The sequence below is a fragment of the Aotus nancymaae genome, unplaced genomic scaffold, assembly GCF_030222135.1.
Source record: "Aotus nancymaae isolate 86718 unplaced genomic scaffold, 86718_ANA_hifiasm-v0.15.2.pri h1tg000011l, whole genome shotgun sequence".
Lineage (NCBI taxonomy): Eukaryota > Metazoa > Chordata > Mammalia > Primates > Aotidae > Aotus > Aotus nancymaae.
Genome location: NW_026988422.1, coordinates 22,499,046 through 22,518,234, shown reverse-complemented (window position 1 = coordinate 22,518,234; position 19,189 = coordinate 22,499,046). Strand labels below are relative to the sequence as shown.

At 37.2% G+C, this 19,189-nt stretch overlaps 1 protein-coding gene across 1 annotated transcript in view; it reads left to right on the top strand.

The window, feature by feature from the left end:
* IQCB1 (IQ motif containing B1) overlaps window positions 1–19,189 on the top strand; it is an 80,776-nt gene that overhangs the window by 40,019 nt on the left and 21,568 nt on the right. The window contains exons 11-13 of the mRNA XM_064374689.1: window positions 3,732–3,874; window positions 5,484–5,632; window positions 11,368–11,499. Of these exons, the coding sequence (XP_064230759.1) occupies window positions 3,732–3,874; window positions 5,484–5,632; window positions 11,368–11,499 (424 nt within the window). The remainder of the gene's footprint in view (window positions 1–3,731; window positions 3,875–5,483; window positions 5,633–11,367; window positions 11,500–19,189) is intronic.

The following is a 19,189-nucleotide window of genomic DNA, read 5'->3' as shown; positions in this document are numbered from 1 at the left end:
TACATGCATTAAATAGATAGTACTAATGAGATGCAACTATTATCCATCTATTGTAACTCAAAGTTTATTGCCTATCTTACAAGCTGGGTTTTTTTTTTAAGCATTTCTGTGGTTAGATAAATTTGGGAAATATTGAGTACTTTTTGAGTCACAGTGTATATTTTCTACCCGAAGCATTTGAGGTGCTCTTGCTATTGCCTTCTGTGGTGAATTCAGATACAGTAGGTATTACTTAAGGATTCTACCTGCTATCATTCTTAGTTATCTGTCATCTTAAATTAAAGGTACCCCTATACATGGATTCACAGCTTTAATGTTTAGTCCCACAATAGTTGCCAAATTTGTTTGTATACTCTTTCTATATTAAAATCTTTATTTAAAAGTAGCCCAGGATTACAGATTTTTTCCACTTAGAAGTGTATCTATGGAATCTAATATTACATTATTTTAAAATAGAAATTCCATTGCTTTCTTTATGTGACAAGAAGAGTTATAAATACTTCCATTAAAAAAGATAAGCTGTGAAGCAAAAATGATTTAAGTCTCACAGTTCATTTGTTGCCCTTCCAGTATTTTGCATTTGAGGTCCTGGAATATACTGAAATGCAGTTCTAACCTGTTGGATTCTATTTAATTTTTTAATTTTCAGTTTGCTCCAGTTCAGCACCTTCCCTCTTCTATTAGTTGTTACAGTTCATGCAAATGTCTCTTGCTTCCTTTGTAGCTTGGCTTTTTTTCAAAGGTTATTTTTGTCTTTTTGTGCTCAGGTCTTATCTCAGTAATTTGCCCCTCCCATGGTTTTGGGAGAGGGACTGCCCACCAGTCATGCTTATGGGTCCATTATTGATTAGTGTGTTTTAGATTCAGCAAGAGGCATTCTTTTATAGTCACACCCTTGCTAACACACTTTCATAGTGGTTTCTTTTTTATTTAGTCATTTCTCATATTTAGAAACTTTATTGTCTCTTAACCACTCTTCTTCAGTAAGATTTTCTGAAGCAGCTAACAGCTGATCTAGTTATCTTAGAGAAACCTCACAATTTACCTACCTCTATCATAGTGCTGATTTTTAAGTATTTTAATTACATTTGTTGATTTCCCCCTGAAACTGAGTTTCTTAAATGCAGTACTATCTTTTTCTCTCTCTCTCTCTGAAGCACAGTGTTTTGGCAGCAGAAAGTTTGGTCAACTCCCACTTTAATGGTTAAAATTCATATTGATCAGATATGAATCATGGAATTTCCTTATTTTCAGAATATGATATCTGATCAGTCATTTCATTTTCAGAAGTATAATACACATGCCAGATGATCCAGTGCCTACTAATTCTTACAAAGTAACCAGTTGGAAGAATAATTCTTCGATTTTTTTAGTGATTATAGAAACTCTTTACAAAATTAACTAGATGTTATTTAATAATAAATAGGGGAATTACATTCACAATCACATCAGTTCCTAATAAATGTTTTTGAACATGAAAATAAAACATATGAATCCAATAAGCACACCTATTTACAATTTAGTCAGTATTTAAATCACCAAACCTCACTTTTACCCTGTCTTTCTGATTTGTATTTTACTTTCACCTTCATGCTCCATAGGCTTTTCATTTTTGCCGTATTTCATAGCCTACATGCCTAAATTGTTTCCCAAACCCAGTTTTCTGACAGATTAAATATTCTAGCAATGTAATTTTAATGATTACCATGTTTTCCATAGCAATAGTATATTTAAAATATTGAAAATGTAGCGCTGGACATTATAATCTATAACCAATTAGAAGTTAGAAACAAAGGTAGTTTTTTGTTATTGTTGTTTGTTTTTTGAGGCAGAATCTCTCTTTCAACCAGGCTGGAGTGCAGTAGCGTGATCTCGGCAACCTCCACGTCTCAGGTTCAAGCAATTCTCCTTCCTCAGCCTCCTAAGTAGCTGGGAGTACAGACACGCACCACTACACCTGGCTAATTTTTGTATTTTTAGTAGAGATGGGGTTTTACCATGTTGGCCAGGTTGGTCTCTAACTCCTGAAATCAGGTGATCCACCCACCTTGGCCTCCCAAAGTACTGGGATTACAGGTGTGAATCACCGTGCCTGGCCAGAGGTAGTTTTTAAAAAAATCATTTTGAAAGGAGACTCTGCTTAGAGCCTGCTCTCTTTTACCCTCTATGAATGGGTAAAAGATAAAACATTATTATCTGCATGCTGTATAACCCAGAAGTTTTGAGGTGAAGAAGTTCTGTAGAAGAGGCAAGTTGCTATCAGCTATTCTTTGGGAAGGAAGAGGCCCTTACCTACTTCATTTCCAACTTTCACAAAGAGAAAGAGCAAGAGACACTTAGAACTATTCAACTAGCCCTACATCTTCTCTAGAACCTTTTGATACACATACACTTTTGAGGTCTTCTGTACTTTTGATAATAGGGATAAGAAAGAAGTTTCAAAACAAATAAATCCTCTACTCTGGCCTAAGTAGAAAGCTAGAGAAAATTTAAGTTGTAATTGATGAAAGTTAAGAATTTTTGAGAAACAACCACAGGAATACAAAATTTTATCAAAACAATTTAATCAAAATAATTACAAAATTTTATCAAAATAAACTATTTTGAGTTGAAAATTCAGTTGAAAATCATAATAATCCTCTCTAACTATACTATAATGAAGTCTGGCTGTTAAGAGTACAGAGTTATAGTCAAGGTACCACATTTGTTTACGTTTAATTCTAAGAAAAAGATCTAAAAGAAAATGTTCTTGAGGGACACATATAAATTAAATTTATACAATTAAACTTAAGTAGTTTATTCTCCCTCTCTTCTTATCCTTGTTTTCTTTCTCTATGGGTATCTGAAAGCATTTTGAGTATATTTACTATAAACTGACCACTTGTAGTCTCCTTACATAGTGATATCGGAAGCAACAAAAATTAGGAATGGCTAAGGAGAAATTTTGATGAATAAAAACAGGTAATACGGAAATGATAATTATATAAAATGTTTGTGGCCACATGAAAATTTTCATAACCAGTTATAAAAGTAATGTTCTGTTGTCAATAATTGAGAAGTAGGCATAAGAAGAAAATAAAGACCAACTGTAATCACATCATACAGTAAAAATCACTTGAAATTTTAATGTTTTTTAATTATTTATTTTTCTGTGTAAGTAAATATAAATTTTTTGACCCAATTTGGATCTCACTATTCTATATCCTGATTTTCTTTTTAACCTGACATTAGATCATCGGTATATTCTCATGTCACTAAATATTCTTTGAACATATTGTTTTTTCACAGTTTGTAGAATCCCATCCCATCAGGTGAATGAACCAGTATCTATTTATCTAAGTTGTGAGACGGAAAGTTTGTTTTCAACTTGTTACTGTTGTAATACTGTGGAGAACATATTTTAACATAAATTTGTATGTATATATCTGATTATTTCTTTAAGAAAATTATTTGTAATGGAATTAATTGGTCATCATTTTTAAGGCTTTTGATTTATATACTTCAAATATTTTTCTAGACTTTTAATGCATATATCCAAGTAGTTCTCCAGAAAGGTTGTACAGCAGGTGACAAACTATTTTATCATATCTTAATGACACTAGAAATTATCTTTTTTATAAAATTATCTTTTTACATTTATTTGATTACTAGTGAGGTTATATATTTTTTCATACATTTTTTTAAACATATGATTTATGAAAATTATGTATAATACACTATTTACATCACAGATCTAAACGAATAAAGATGTTGCTGGAGATAAATAGGAAGAAGGAAGAAGAAGACCTCAGATTACGATTGCAACTTCAAAGACAGAGAGCCATGAGACTTTCCCGAGAATTGCGGCTGAGTATGCTGGAAATAGTTCATCCAGGTGAGTGGCAGTATCAACGTTATAAATGTAAGAATATTTAGCTTATCTTTTAACAAACCAAATTTTCTAGCTACATGATGATTTTTTAAAAATTTGGACTTTTGTCCTTTTTGTCTATTTTTCAGATAAATTTTATTAAATCTTCTGAGTTCAAAAAGTTACTATTTTTTCTGATTCAGACCTATTAGTTGATGATGAACAATCTCCCCACCAGTTTTCTTTTCTTATCATTCAGGTAAATTAGAGAAACATAAAAATTTATGCATAAAGATAGCTGTTAAAGACACAAAGAAACTTCTTGAATTGAAATAAGGAGTTGGAATATTATTACATTCTGCCATCAGAACTTAACTTATTCCTTAGTACAAATGTTGTGACATCTTCTTGCCACCTTTGAAAGACTAAGCTGAAATTAATAATAAGGTGTGGTCTGAGAGCTCTTAGTGGTTTCAGTATTCTTTTAAATTGTTTTACCTCTCTTGTTATTCAATCCCAGGGTCCTTCACTAGCCCTTTATTTTACTTCATCTTCATTAAATATAGATATTTTCTAGGGTTCCATTCCTCTCATTTTGCTCTTCCTGTGGTATCCATCCATAACTAGCTCAACTATCAGCTGAGTGCCAAGCAGTTTCAAATCTGGTCTCTGTCTTCACCTTCTCTCCTAACCTCTTAGAGCAGAATTGCCCAATAGAACTTTTTGCAAAAATGAAATGTTGTATATCTGTACCATCCAGTATGGTAGCCAATGGCTAGAGATGGCTACTGAGTATTTGAAATGTGGCTAGAGCACTGAAGAACCTGAATTTTAATTTTACTTTATTTTAACCCAAGTAGCCAGTTGTGGATAGTGTCTACTGTATTGAGTAACACAGCTCCGTAGCCAGCTGCCTATTGGATCCAGCTTTACCTGAATATCCACAGGCATCCCAAACACCAAAGTCATCTTACGCCTCAGATTTCCTTTTCCTCTATTCACCATCTCAAGTAATGACACCAAGAACTTACTCAGTTTCCCATTTGAGAAATCCTAGAGTCCTTTCCCTCTTTTACCTCCATATCCAATCGATCATTAAATTCTATCAGTTTCTTATACTCCCTCAGATACATCCCTCATTTTATTAACAATTTTACTACCTTAGTCTGTCACATATGTACTGTGAACCCTGGGCTGTATACTGAACAACTCCAAGAAAGCAAAAAGAAAGTCATCTGTATAACTGACAGAGTGACTTAAGAGAAATTTGGAAGCATGCAGACTAGAGAATACATACACACATTTTGCCCTTTCCCTCTGGTCGTACTGAATGACTTTGTAACCATGTACTTATGATTCTTTTTTTCAAATGTTCTTAGTGTTGGATTTTCAGCCATTTGCTCATTACCACAAAAATATTATATGAGTTCTTTCTCTAAAGAAGCTGCATAATCTGGTAAAGCATAGTTTCTAAAATCTTAGAACCATTGTAAAGTAATGGAATTGCGAAAATTAGTAAACAATATTGACAAAGATAAAAAGAATGCAAGATTATTATTATCATTATTCTGATTCCAAAACATAAGAAAGCATAGCAGTGAGTATATTGTAATAGTGTCTATCATCTTTTTAGGTCAGGTGGAGAAACACAATCGAGAAATGGAAGAGAAATCAGCACTGATTATCCAGAAACATTGGAGAGGGTACAGGGAAAGGAAAAATTTTCGCCAACAGAGGCAGTCTCTCACAGAGTATAAAGCAGCTGTCACACTTCAAAGAGCAGTGAGTCCAATGTAGTGAAAAAAGAGCTCTGAATGAAGAAGCAAAAACATGAGTTCAAACCTGACTTTGCTTATTACCTGTTGTAAAGCATTGGTCAAGACACTTAGCTTTCTAAAAGAAAACCCCCTTACCTCTGGCCAAGCTGATTTAGACACTCAGTCCTTAGTACTACCTTAGAACCTTGTACCTTGTACATCATTTGCTATACTGTAATGTTGTTTTGTTAATTATTTCCCTTCTTACTTGGGCTGTGAGTTCTTCAAGGATAAGGAGCTGAGTCTTATTGTTGTTAGCTTATCACATGTGCTTGATGTATGAATACATGTTTACCCTTACCCTTTTTACTCAGTTCTTATGTGGATCAGATGCCCTAATTTATAGTAATGTATTTTGTAAATTACAAAGTTCAATGCAAGAGCAGCATGTGATATTTGATTTTTTAAGTTCACAGATGAGATATTAGATATATTTAAATCATTATAACATTTTAATTGTAGAATCATATTCTTAAATGGCAGTTTTTCTGCAATGTGTCTAGAGCATAGTACTATTTTGTTGCCTTTGAAAAGCATAGCACAAGGCTTTTTTTTTTTAATTTAATTACCAGTTTTCCACACGGTTAACTTTCATGTTAGGATTTCAGGTCCTATAGCATTTAGTTTAACAATCCCTTATTATTGAATTTTTAGGTCAATTTCAGTTTTCTACTGTGATAGATTTTGAACAGTCTCTGTGATTCACTTTTTACAAAGTTTTTTTTTTTTAACCATCCAAAAAACATAATAAAATAAACACTAGAGAAATAGGAAGAGATGTCTGCCACCTACTCCTTCTTCAGGCTCTTCTGGGGATCTCAGGTTATATCTGCAACAAACAGTCCTGCACCATCATTGAATCACACATACTCCTGATATTTGCCTTCTGCTAAACAAAGTTATATAAGGATTAACCATTTGATAGCAGGGTTGGAGACACTTCCTTTGGAGGAACGTTTGGCCTTTATAATACTTTTACCTCACAAATACCTCCTTTTTAAAGTTTTCCCTTTCTTAGAATTAGCTAGGCCCTTATTAAGTTGACTTACTACCTTGCCTGATTTAGATGAGCCCAATACTTTGTAAAAGGATCCTCTACTATAAAGTGAAATATCCTGGTTTGCATTCCATTTCTTAGAGAAAAAAGTAGGAGTCATCATAAGAGAGTATCTAAAGGTATCTGAAGGCTATGAAGGTAAAGCTGTTTTGGCTTTTATACTTTCCATTAACAAAAAAGGAAGATTAGTCACATTTGTCTCATATCTGCACTAGCTAAAAAGTAATGAGTCTCTGTTTAAGAGCAAAAAGGGATGGGTCAAGGTTATGTTTATAGTCTTCGCATCTTATTAATAAAAACAAGATGAAGTCAAAGCAAAGTTAGCCAAAATGGAAAAGGAAATAAGAGGATTACTTTTTTTTTTTTTAAGAGACATGGTCTCACTCTATCACCCAGCTAGAGTACAGTGGTGTGTTCATAGTTCATCAAAGCCTTGAACTCCTGGGCTAACGTGGTCCTCCTGCCTCTGCCTCCCTAAGTGCTGAGATTATAGGCGTGACCCACCATGCTTGGCCAAGAATAACTTTCAAAGAAGAAAAAGCAAAATAAAAATGGGAAAGTACACTGAGAAAATAAGTAGAAAAGTAGAGAAAATTAGATCAAGGCAATAGTCAATAAAGGATACATTTTGCCATATTTTTAAAGCATCCTTTACTTTTTTTTCTTTTTGACACAGTCTCTCTCTGGTCTCTCAGGCTGGAGTGCAGTGGCAAGATCACAGCTCACTGCAGCCTTGATCTGTGAGGCTCAAGAGATCCTCCCACCTGAGCCTCTGTAATAGCTGGGACCACAGACTTGCACCACCAGGCCCAGCTAGTTGTGTGTGTGTGTGTGTGTGTGTGTTAGAGACTAAGTCTCGCTAAGTTGCCAGGGTGGTCTCCAGCTGCCAAGCTCAAGTGATCCTCCCACCTCAGCCTCCCAAAGTGCTGGGATTACAGGTGTAAGCCACTGTGCCTGGCCTAAAGCAGTCTTTTCTAAGACACGCTAGAGACCTGCACTGTTCAATACAGTAGTCATTAAGCATATGTAGCTGGCTATGGAGAACTTGGCATGTAGCTAGTCCAAATTAAAATGTGTCATAAGTGTAAAATACCCACCAGATTTTGAAAATGTAGCATGACAAAAAAGTGTAAAGTATCTCATTAATGCTTTTTTATATTGATTACAAGACAAAATACTAATATTTTGTGTATATTGTTATGTTTTATATAACTCAGTAAATATTATTTTGCTCATTTTTAATATTCTTAATGTGACTACTAGAAAATTTAAAATTACATCTATGACTCACATTGTATTATCACTGCAGTTGACCTTGCTAAGAAAAAATGGGAAATAATTCATTAGCCTCATTTAAAGTAATATACCTGCCTGGGCAATGTGGCAAAACCTCATCTCTACTAAAAGTACAAAAATTAGCCAGGTATGGTAGCATGTACTGGTAGTCCCAGCTACTCGAGAAACTGAAGTGGGGGAAAATCACCCGAGCCTGGAAAGTTGAGGGTGCAGTGAGCCATGATAACACCACTGCACTCCAGCCTGGGCAATAGGAATGAGACCATGCCTCAAAAGAAAAAAAAAAGATAATATAAAGGAATAGCAATATCCTTTCAGTGAACTTGTCCCTCAGGAAGAACTGGTTATTAATGCCTTTGGCAGGAAAAGAAAGGTCAGAACGTTTATCTACCTTCTGTTCCTCTCTTGCTTTATGTAAAAACAGAGGCATTGTTTCTCTAGTAGCTAAAAATTGAGGAAATTTGCTAAAAGAGAAAATTCAAGGAAAGGGGAGAATAGAAGGAAAGAAGAAAGTCTCAACAGAAGGATGCAAGCACAGTTGAAAACTCAAGTACCATATTAAAAACAAGGCCAGACACAGTGACAACTTACGCCTGTAATCCCAGCACTTTGGGAGGCCAAGGCAGGAGGATCCCTTGAGCCCAGGAGTTTGAGACCAGCCTGGATAACATAACAAGACCCTTTCTCTACAAAAAATTAGCTGGACTTGGTGGCACACACTTGTGGTCTCAGCTACTCGGGAGGCTGAAGTGGGAAGATTACTTGAGCCCAGGAGGTTATGGCTGCAGTGAATCATGATCAAGCCACTGCACTCCAGCCTGGGTGACAGAGTAAGACCCTGTCTCAAAAAAATACCAAAATAGCAAGGGTATTAGGGAAATTTTTTAAATAACTTCTTAGTGCCCACTCTTATCAGCTGAAAGGTAGTATCATGTAACAGCTAAGGAAAGCCAAAGACAAAACAAATGGAATAAAACTAATTGATAGAATATACATGTTGCAGGTATAAGGAAAAAAGTTTTTTAATCTGTTACTATTATCCTCAGAGAGATAAGGAAAGGTAACATGTGAGACAAAACCAAGATGCCATATAAAAAGGAGCACATAGAATAAAATTCAACAGGGAAAACTGAAAGACTAATAAAAGGACTGTACGTGAAAAGTTAAAGAAATCTCACAGAGAGCAAGGAAAAAAGATTTTGCCAGTAACACACACCTGCAATGCTACTCAGAATGGTAAGGCGGCAGGATGGCATTAGCTCAGGAGTTCTAGGCCAGCCTGATCAACATATGAAGCATCATTTGAAAAAGAAAAGGCAGAATCTTTAATTAAAAAAAAAGATAGATAGATAGAAAAGACTATCAGTCTAGGATGTCAAACAGCCAAACATTTGAAATCAAGAACAAGAAAAAACAGAGGAGAGAAAATCAAATAACTTAAGATTTCCCAGAACTGAATGTCATGAATTTTAGATTAAGGGGACTAACTAAGTGTCCAATACAGTGACAGAAACACTTCCATATTTATTTCATAATACTGTGAAATGTACTGGGAACAAAAGGACGTCTGGACAGGAACACTGGAAGCTAAAAAGTAATGAAATAAGACTGTCATATGTTTGAAGGAAAATGATTTCCAAGTAGAATTCTATTCCCAATGAAATTATTAATTAAAGGTAAGGACAGACCAAAGACATTTTTAGATAAGAAGGGAGTAACCTGATAAAGAATGCAATATGGAATCCAAGGAACACAAGGAAAGATGAAAAGTAGTCACCAAGATGATGGTGAATGGAGGCTACAGGATGACAGCCATGCCTAAAGTATAGAGAGCAGTCAATTCAAATTGTAGCAGGTCAAGGAGCTCTAGAAAATGTGTCCAAGAAAATGAATTTGATAAAATGCCTGATGTGTTTTAATGTGTTGACAATTACAGCAGAGTTTGTAAAATATAATCAGTAGAAAGTATATGGAAAACAGCATGGGAAAAAAGAATTAATAATTCCAGAGAAAATAAAAATGTGCAACGAAGGAAAAGTAATTATAGTATACTATATTGTTCAAAAGTGAATAGCCTTTATGTGGTCATAACTTTGTAAACATTGAACATTAATTTAACTAAAATTATGATGTAATAATATAGGATGGGTGGGGAGTAGAAGTAGTGGAAAAGATCTAAATTCATATCTTTCATATAAGAAAATCAATAGATAATACCTATTTCTGAAAAAAAAATCACAGAAAAGTAGATGGAGCTAAATATCAAAAGAAAAACCTGAATTAAACTGTTGCCTTTGGGTGGGGGGACAGGGTAAGTGGGTAATTCTAGTAAGAATTCTTTAAGATTCTATTAATTCTTATGAAATTGACACATTAAATAATAGAACTACATCAGCAAACATTTCTTGGAAGGGCTATATTATAAAATATTTTAGGCTTTGCAGGTCATGCAGGCTGTCACATGTATTCAGTTAGAGCACAAAAGCAGCTATAGCCAATAGTAAACAAATGAGCATGGCTGTGTTCCAGTAAAATTTTATTTGTAAACATTAGATTTCATGTAATTTTACATGTCACTAAATATTTATAATTTTACATGCCACTAAATATTCTTTTCCCTTCAAATTGTTTAAAAATGTAAAATGAAACATACACACACACACACACACACACACACACATTTTTAACTCTCGAGCCCTACGAAAACAGGCAGCAGGCTGGATTTGGCCTGTGGGTCATGATTTGCTGACCCTGCTTTAAACAATGTGAACGTATACTTTGATGAAAATAAAACCTACAAAGACACGAGAAGAGTGAAAACAACTGGGAAGTATAATGGCAAATGTGTCCCATATCATGCCTATTACAAGGTTTCTTTTTACCAGAGTCCATTCTGAAGGACATCAGAAAGAGTTCAGACAGAAATACTGTCTCCTTGGTATTTACAATCCTATAAGCTGTGTAGAACTAAGGTCCCTGTTTTCTATAGACATAGAACCTGTCCTCTAGAGATCAAGTGATTTGCCCAGAATCATAATTTATAAGGGACTATAATTGAGACTAGAATCCATTGCTTTTTTTCTTTTTATTACTTACTGCACAAATAATACATGAACATATCCTTGTAATATATTATTTGAATACATATCCTTGTAATATCTAAAGAAGACTATATATTTAAAAAGTCACTGTTCTCCTGCATATTGTCACAGTCCCATTCCCCTCCTTAAATACACTCAGAATTAATCAGTGTTGCAATGTGATCACTACCATATATTGTAGTGAGAAAATAGTTTTATTAGTTAGGGGAGAAAAATCACAAGCCTTCGATTTTTTTTTCCCTCCAGGCGCTTAAATTCCTAGCAAAGTGCCGTAAGAAAAAGAAACTATTTGCTCCTTGGCGAGGACTCCAAGAACTCACTGATGCACGCCGAGTTGAACTGAAGCAACAAGTAGATGACTATGTCAGAAGACATTTGGTATGTAGGCTTCTGTGTCCTACCGGTATTACATTATTCCAAAGCTTGACATTGATCAACAAAACAGTGTCTCTCACTACATTTATTGCTGGTATAAGGTAATGCAGAGGCTTTAAATGGTATGTCTTGTTATAGTTACATGGCCATAGAGGTGTAGTCAGTGGTGAAGGAGACTCTGCTTTAAATCAGTTATTTTCCTACTATATCAATAAAACTTGTTCATTGGTGCTTTTGCAATAGTATAGTAAAACTTGGACTATTTTGAACCTTCCAGAAAGAGTATATGTAACTGTCAATCAATGATTATTCATTCTTACATTTGTTGGAATACTAATATACCTCCAGAAGCCAATAAGATATCACATTTGACTATTTGCCTGTTATATTCTTATGACGATAATACTGCTAGCACCTTTATCCCTGTAGAAAGGTCCATATCTTTGACATTCTATGACCACAGTATTGCAGATCACGTGTTATTCACTTCTCCTACCTAAGTTCTTGACCACCTACTCCTATGTGTCTTCAAAGGTCATTTCCCTTTCTACCTTGAGAGTAACTCATCCACTCCTGTCATTAATTTTAATCACCTACACCTTTGCTGATCACCTCTACTTTCTTTTCTCTTACTGCTTCTCCTATGCTTCCACACTTCTGTAATTTTATGGAGAAAGTTGGCAGTTTATACATTCAATCCATCAGAATTATTCTCTCATTTGAACCAACCACTCATAGTATATCTTAGTAACACAAGTTTTGTTGTGATTGTGTGACACACACACACTTCTAAAATTTGAAGGTTCTGGATGACTGATGTTAGAGGTTTGAAGTGATATTTAGGCAGTCCTATCATTCACCCTTTCATTTCTCCAGAACTCCCAAAATGAAAGGCCTTTTTGTAACAAACAAACAAACACCACTATACAAATGGAAATGAAGTACAAATATATTAATAGCTGAGCATGTATCTGGTAACCACTGGAACATAGCAATGGTAAAACCTGAATTGGATAACAAAGCTTAGTTTAGGAAGTGTAAGTAAGCCCTCTTACTTTCCCCTCCTGCTAATCTGAATTTAGGGACCTAAAACCTAATGGAGTCTGTGTAGAAAGAGAGGAGGAAAAGACCACCCTTCTATGTCAGGCCCTCTGTGGTTACTGTAAAGAGGTAGACAGTGGAAAAAGTTCTACATCTGTTTCTGGCCAAGATGGAGTAACAGGAACTGGATTTACTTCCTGCCTGAAACAACCAGAAAAAGAAACAAACATAAAAAAAGAAACAAACATAAACAGATAAAATGTATGAAACAATTGTTTTCAAGACTCTGGACATCAGACAACAAAGAACAATAATCTATGAGAGGTAACAAAGTGAGCCCTATAATTACACCAGCTTACTGCCTTGAAAGAATTTCTAGGAAGAGAACAGAGAAGAGCTCTTTGGAATCCTTGAGTTGAGAAGATGGCACTAAGAGTCTGGGAAAACAAAGGGAGCTAGACTTCATAGAACAGAGTACCAGGTAAAGAGAGCTACAAAGAGAGCGAACCCCAGATATCTACAGAATCTACCCCTTGAGTATTCTTCAGAATACTAATCAGCATATACATATGAGGAAATTATCCAAAACCAACAAAACAGTCATCTGAAAGGGCATAATGCAAGTAAGTCACAGTCCACCTAGATGCATTACCGTGGGTGATGGAGGGGCCAGACTTGTCATACTCCTGCTTGCTGATCCACATCTGCTGGGAAGTGGAAAGCAAGGCCAGGATGGAGCCGCCGATCCACACAGAATACTTGCACTGGGAAGGAGCAATGATCTTAATCATCATGCTGGGCGCCAGGGCAGTGATCTCCTTCTGCATCCTGTCGGCAATGCCAGGGTACATGGTGGTGCCACTAGACAGCTGTGTTGACATACATGTCTTTGTGGATGTCCATGTCACACTTCATGATGGAGTTGAAGGTAGTTTCATGGATGCCACAGGATTCCATGCCCAGGAAGGAAGGCTGGAAGAGTGTCTTGGGGCAGTAGAACTGCTTGTTGCCAGTGGTGATGACCTGGCCATCAGACAGCTCATAGCTCTTCTCCAAGGAGGAGCTGGAAGCCACCATGGCCATCTCCTGCTCAAAGTCCAGGGTGATGTAGCACAGCTTCTCCTTGATGTCATGCACGATTTTCCACTCAGCCGTGGTGGTAAAGCTATAGCTGCGCTTGATGAGGATCTTCATGAGGTAGTCAGGTCCCCGCCAGCCAGGTCTAGAAGCAAGATGGCATGGGGGAAGGCATACCCCTCATAGATGGGCACAGTTTTAGTGACCCCATCACCAGAGTTCATCAGGATGCCAGTGGTACGGCCAGAGGCATACAGGAACAGCGCAGCCTGGATGGCCATGTACTTGACTGGGGTGTTGAAGGTCTCAATTTCTGGGTTATCTTCTCGCTGTTGACCTAGGGGTTGAGGGCAGCCTTGGTCAGCAGCACAGTGTGCTCCTCGGGAGCCACACACAGCTTGTGGTAGAAGGTGTGGTACCATATCTTCTCCATGTCATCCCAGTTGGTGATGATGCCATGCATGATGGGGTACTTCAGGGTGAGGATGCCTCTCTTGCCTGGCCCTCATCCCCCACATAGAGTCCTTCTGATGCATGCCCATGCTCAATGGGTTACTTCAGGATCAGGATGCCTCTCTTGCTCTGGCCCTCGTCGCCCACATAGGAGTCTTTCTGACCCATGCTTATCATCAGGCCCTGGTGCCTGGGGTGCCCCATAATGGAGGGGAAGACAGCCCAGGGGGCATCGTCGCCCACGAAGCCTGACTTGCACATGCCAGAGCCACTGTCAACAACGAGCGTGGCAATATCATCATCCATGGTGAGCTGACAGCAGGTGTGGATGGGCAGTGGAGCAGCAAGCGCGAGGCTCTGTACTTGCAGGGCAGACATGGTCTTGGCCGAAAATGGTCATCTGAAAAGGTAAGAGGAAAGTGTGTCTGGAACTTACATAGGTCCAGCAATAGCGCCTGTTCCCATCAAATACACTGGAGAAACTCATTAATTCACAGGATATTGCGAAGAGTACTCAGGAAGACCTTCTTTTAATAGTAGAATATAATTAGCCTAGACAGCTCCATTTTGCCAAACAAATTATAAAAGCAAGAGCCAAAAAAAGATCAAAATGTTTTTATGTAATTGAACAGCATCCCAAAAAAAAGACTAAAGGTGTTAAGAAATATCCAAATATCCAGCACCCAACAAGGTAAAAGTCACAATGTCTAGCAGCTAATCAAATATTAAAGGCATGCTTGAAGTAGGAAAACAGGACCCATAATGAGGAGGATATTGAATCAAACCAACCCAGAAATTAACATAGATGTAAAAATTAGCAGAGAAAGACATTAAAACAGTCATTATAACTGTATTCTATATGTTCAAAAAGTCAAGTAGAAATGTGGAAAATAAAAAAAATACCTATATCAAACTCTTAGAGATTAATAACTTCAAAGTATAGTATGAAAAATACACAATCAAATTAATAGCAGATTAATAAAGTTAAAGCCATAGTAGTATATACTGCACAAAATGAGTCACAGAGAGGGAAAAAAGAGAAAAATATTTGAAAAGACCATGACTGAGCTGTGGGACTGTAAGGGGCCCAATAAATGAAAAATTGGAATCCCTGAAGGAGATGTGGAGAAAAATAATAACTGAAAACTTTCCAAACTAAAAATGATAAGCCCATACCCAAACCAGTTAAGGCACAGGTACATGGAAAAAACCGTGCCAAGCAATATCATAATCAAAATTGTCAAGCCAGTGATAAAGTGAAAACCTTAAAAATAAAAAACTTAAAAATATTATGTATAGACAAAGATCACATTGCTTAGTAGGAACACTGCAAGCAAGAAGTATCTTGCTTTAAAGTACTGAAAGGAAAAAAAGCTATCAACCTAGAATTCTATACCTGGCAAAAAATATTGTTAAAAAAAAAAAGACTTTTTCAGACATGCAAAAGCTACAAGACTTGATCAACAGTTCAGTTGCACTACCAAAAATGTTAAATCCTTAAAGTTGTAAAGGATTTAACATTCCAGAAATGTTAAATTATTTTTATTTGTATAGATTAAGGGAGTAAAAGGGCACATTTACATGCCTATATTAAAAGCTCCTGCCCAGCAAAATACACAGTCAACAGTAAATAGTCTACAGAATGGGTAAAAATAGTTGCAAGCTATACATCTAACAAAGGGCTAATACCTAGAATCTAGAAGGAACTCAACTCAAGACGAAAAGAACAACCCCATTAAAAAGTGGGCAACAGGTCCAGATGGGTTCACAGCTGAATTCTACCAGACATACAAAGAGGAACTGGTACCATTCCTACTGAAACTATTCCAAATAATCCAAAAAGAGGGAATCCTTCCCAAATCATTTTATGAGACCAACATCATCCTAATACCAAAACCCGGCAGAGACTCAACAAGAAAAGAAAACTACAGGCCAATATCCATGATGAACATAGATGCAAAAATCTTCAATAAAATACTGGCAAGCCGATTGCAACAGCACATCAAAAAGCTTATCCACCATGATCAAGTAGGATTCATCCCGGGGATGCAAGGCTGGTTCAATATACGCAAGTCTATAAATGTAATTCACCACATAAACAGAACCAAAGACAAAAACCACATGATTATCTCAATTGATGCAGAGAAGGCCTTCGACAAAATTCAACAGCCCTTTATGCTAAAAACTCTCAATAAACTAGGTATCGACGGAACGTATCTCAAAATAATAAAAGCTATTTACGACAAACCGACAGCCAATATCATACTGAATGGGCAAAAACTGGAAGCATTCCCTTTGAAATCAGGCACTAGACAAGGATGCCCTCTCTCACCACTCCTATTCAATATAGTACTGGAAGTTCTAGCCAGAGCAATCAGGCAAGAAAAGGAAATAAAGGGTATTCAATTAGGAAAGGAGGAAGTCAAATTGTCTCTATTTGCAGACGACATGATTGTATATCTAGAAGACCCCATCATCTCAGCCCAAAATCTCCTGAAACTGATAAGCAACTTCAGCAAAGTCTCAGGATACAAAATCAATGTGCAAAAATCACAAGCATTCCTATACACCAATAACAGACTTAAAGAGAGCCAAATCAAGAACGAACTGCCATTCACAATTGCTACAAAGAGAATAAAATACCTAGGAATACAACTAACAAGGAATGTAAAGGACCTGTTCAAGGAGAACTACAAACCACTGCTCAACGAAATAAGAGAGGACACAAACAGATGGAGAAACATTCCATGTTCATGGTTAGGAAGAATGAATATCGTGAAAATGGCCATACTGCCCAAAGTAATTTACAGATTCAACGCTATCCCCATCAAGCTACCAATGACCTTCTTCACAGAACTGGAAAAAACCACCTTAAACTTCATATGGAACCAAAAGAGAGCCCGCATAGCCAAGTCAATTCTAAGCAAAAAGAACAAAGCAGGAGGCATCACACTACCCGACATCAAACTATACTACAAGGCTACAGTAATCAAAACAGCATGGTACTGGTACCAAAACAGAGATATAGATCAATGGAACAGAACAGAGGCGTCGGAGGCGACACAACATATCTACAACCACCCGATCTTTGACAAACCTGACAAAAACAAGCAATGGGGAAAGGATTCTCTGTTCAATAAGTGGTGTTGGGAAAACTGGCTAGCCATATACAGAAAGCAGAAACTTGACCCCTTCCTGACACCTTACACTAAAATTGACTCCAGATGGATTAAAGACTTAAACATAAGACCTAACACCATAAAATCACTAGAAGGAAACCTAGGCAAAACCATTCAGGACATAGGCGTAGGCAAGGACTTTATGACCAAAACACCAAAAGCATTGGCAACAAAAGCCAAAATAGACAAATGGGACCTAATCAAACTCCACAGCTTCTGCACGGCAAAAGAAACAGTCAATAGAGTGAATCGGCAACCAACAGAATGGGAAAAAATTTTTGCAGCCTACCCGTCAGACAAAGGGCTGATATCCAGAATTTACAACGAGCTAAAAAAGATTTACAAGAAAAAAACAAACAAGCCCATTCAAAAATGGGCAAAGGATATGAACAGGTACTTTACAAAAGAAGACATACATGAGGCCAACAAACATATGAAAAAATGCTCATCATCACTGGTCATTAGGGAAATGCAAATCAAAACTACGTTGAGATACCATCTCACGCCAGTTAGAATGGCGATCATTAAAAAATCTGGAGACAACAGATGCTGGAGAGGATGTGGAGAAATAGGAACACTTTTACACTGTTGGTGGGAGTGTAAATTAGTTCAACCATTGTGGAAAACAGTGTGGCGATTCCTCAAGGACCTAGAAATAGAAATTCCATTTGATCCAGCAATCCCATTACTGGGCATATATCCAAAGGATTATAAATCGTTCTACTATAAGGACACATGCACACGAATGTTCATTGCAGCACAGTTTACAATAGCAAAGACCTGGAACCAACCCAAATGCCCATCGATGATAGACTGGACAGGAAAAATGTGGCACATATACACCATGGAATATTATGCAGCCATCAAAAACGATGAGTTCGCGTCCTTTGTAGGGACATGGATGAACCTGGAAACCATCATTCTCAGCAAACTGACACAAGAACAGAAAATCAAACACCACATGTTCTCACTCATAGGTGGGTGTTGAACAATGAGAACACATGGACACAGGGAGGGGAGCACTATACACTGGGGTCTGTTGGGGGGGAGAGGGGGGGATAGAGGGGGGTGGGGAGTTGGGGAGGGATAGCATGGGGAGAAATGCCAGATATAGGTGAAGGGGAGGAAGGCAGCAAATCACACTGCCACATATGTACCTATGCAACAACCTTGCAAGTTTTTCACATGTACCCCAAAACCTAAAATGCAATAAAAAATAAAAAATAAAATAAAAATTAAAAAAAAAAAAAAAAAAAGTGGGCAAAGCCAGTTGCTGTGCCTCATGCCTGTAATCTCAGCACTTTGAGGGGCCAAGGCAGGCGGATTGCTTGAATCCAGGAATTCAAGACCAGCCTAGGCAACGTGGTGAGACATAGTCTCTGCAAAAATTTTAAAAATTAGCCAGGCATAGTGGTGCTTGTCTGTGGTCCCAGCTACTTGCCTGAGGTGGGGGATCACTTGAGCTCTTGTTAGATGTATAGCTTGCAACTACTTTTTCCTTTTCCCATTCTATAGGCTGTTTACTGTTGATTATTTATTTTGCTGGGCTGGAGCTTGCAATATAGGCATGTAAATGTGCACTTCTACTCCCTCAATCTATACAAATAAAAAGAATTTAGGCCAGACATGGTGGCTCATGCCTGTAATCCCAGCACTTTGGAAGGCAGAGGCAGGCAGATCACTTGAGGTCAGCAGTTTGATACCAGCCTGACCAACGTGGAGAAATCTCATCACTACTAAAATTACAAAAAAATTAGCCAGGTGCGGTGGCTCATGCCTGTAATCCCAGCACTATGGCAGGCCGAGGCTTGTGGATCACTTGAGGTCAGGAGTTTGAGACCAGCCCGGCCAATAAGGTGAAACTCCATGTCTACTAAAAATATAAAAAAATTAGCTGGGCGTGGTGGCATATGCCTGTAGTCGCAGCCACTCAGGAAGCTGAG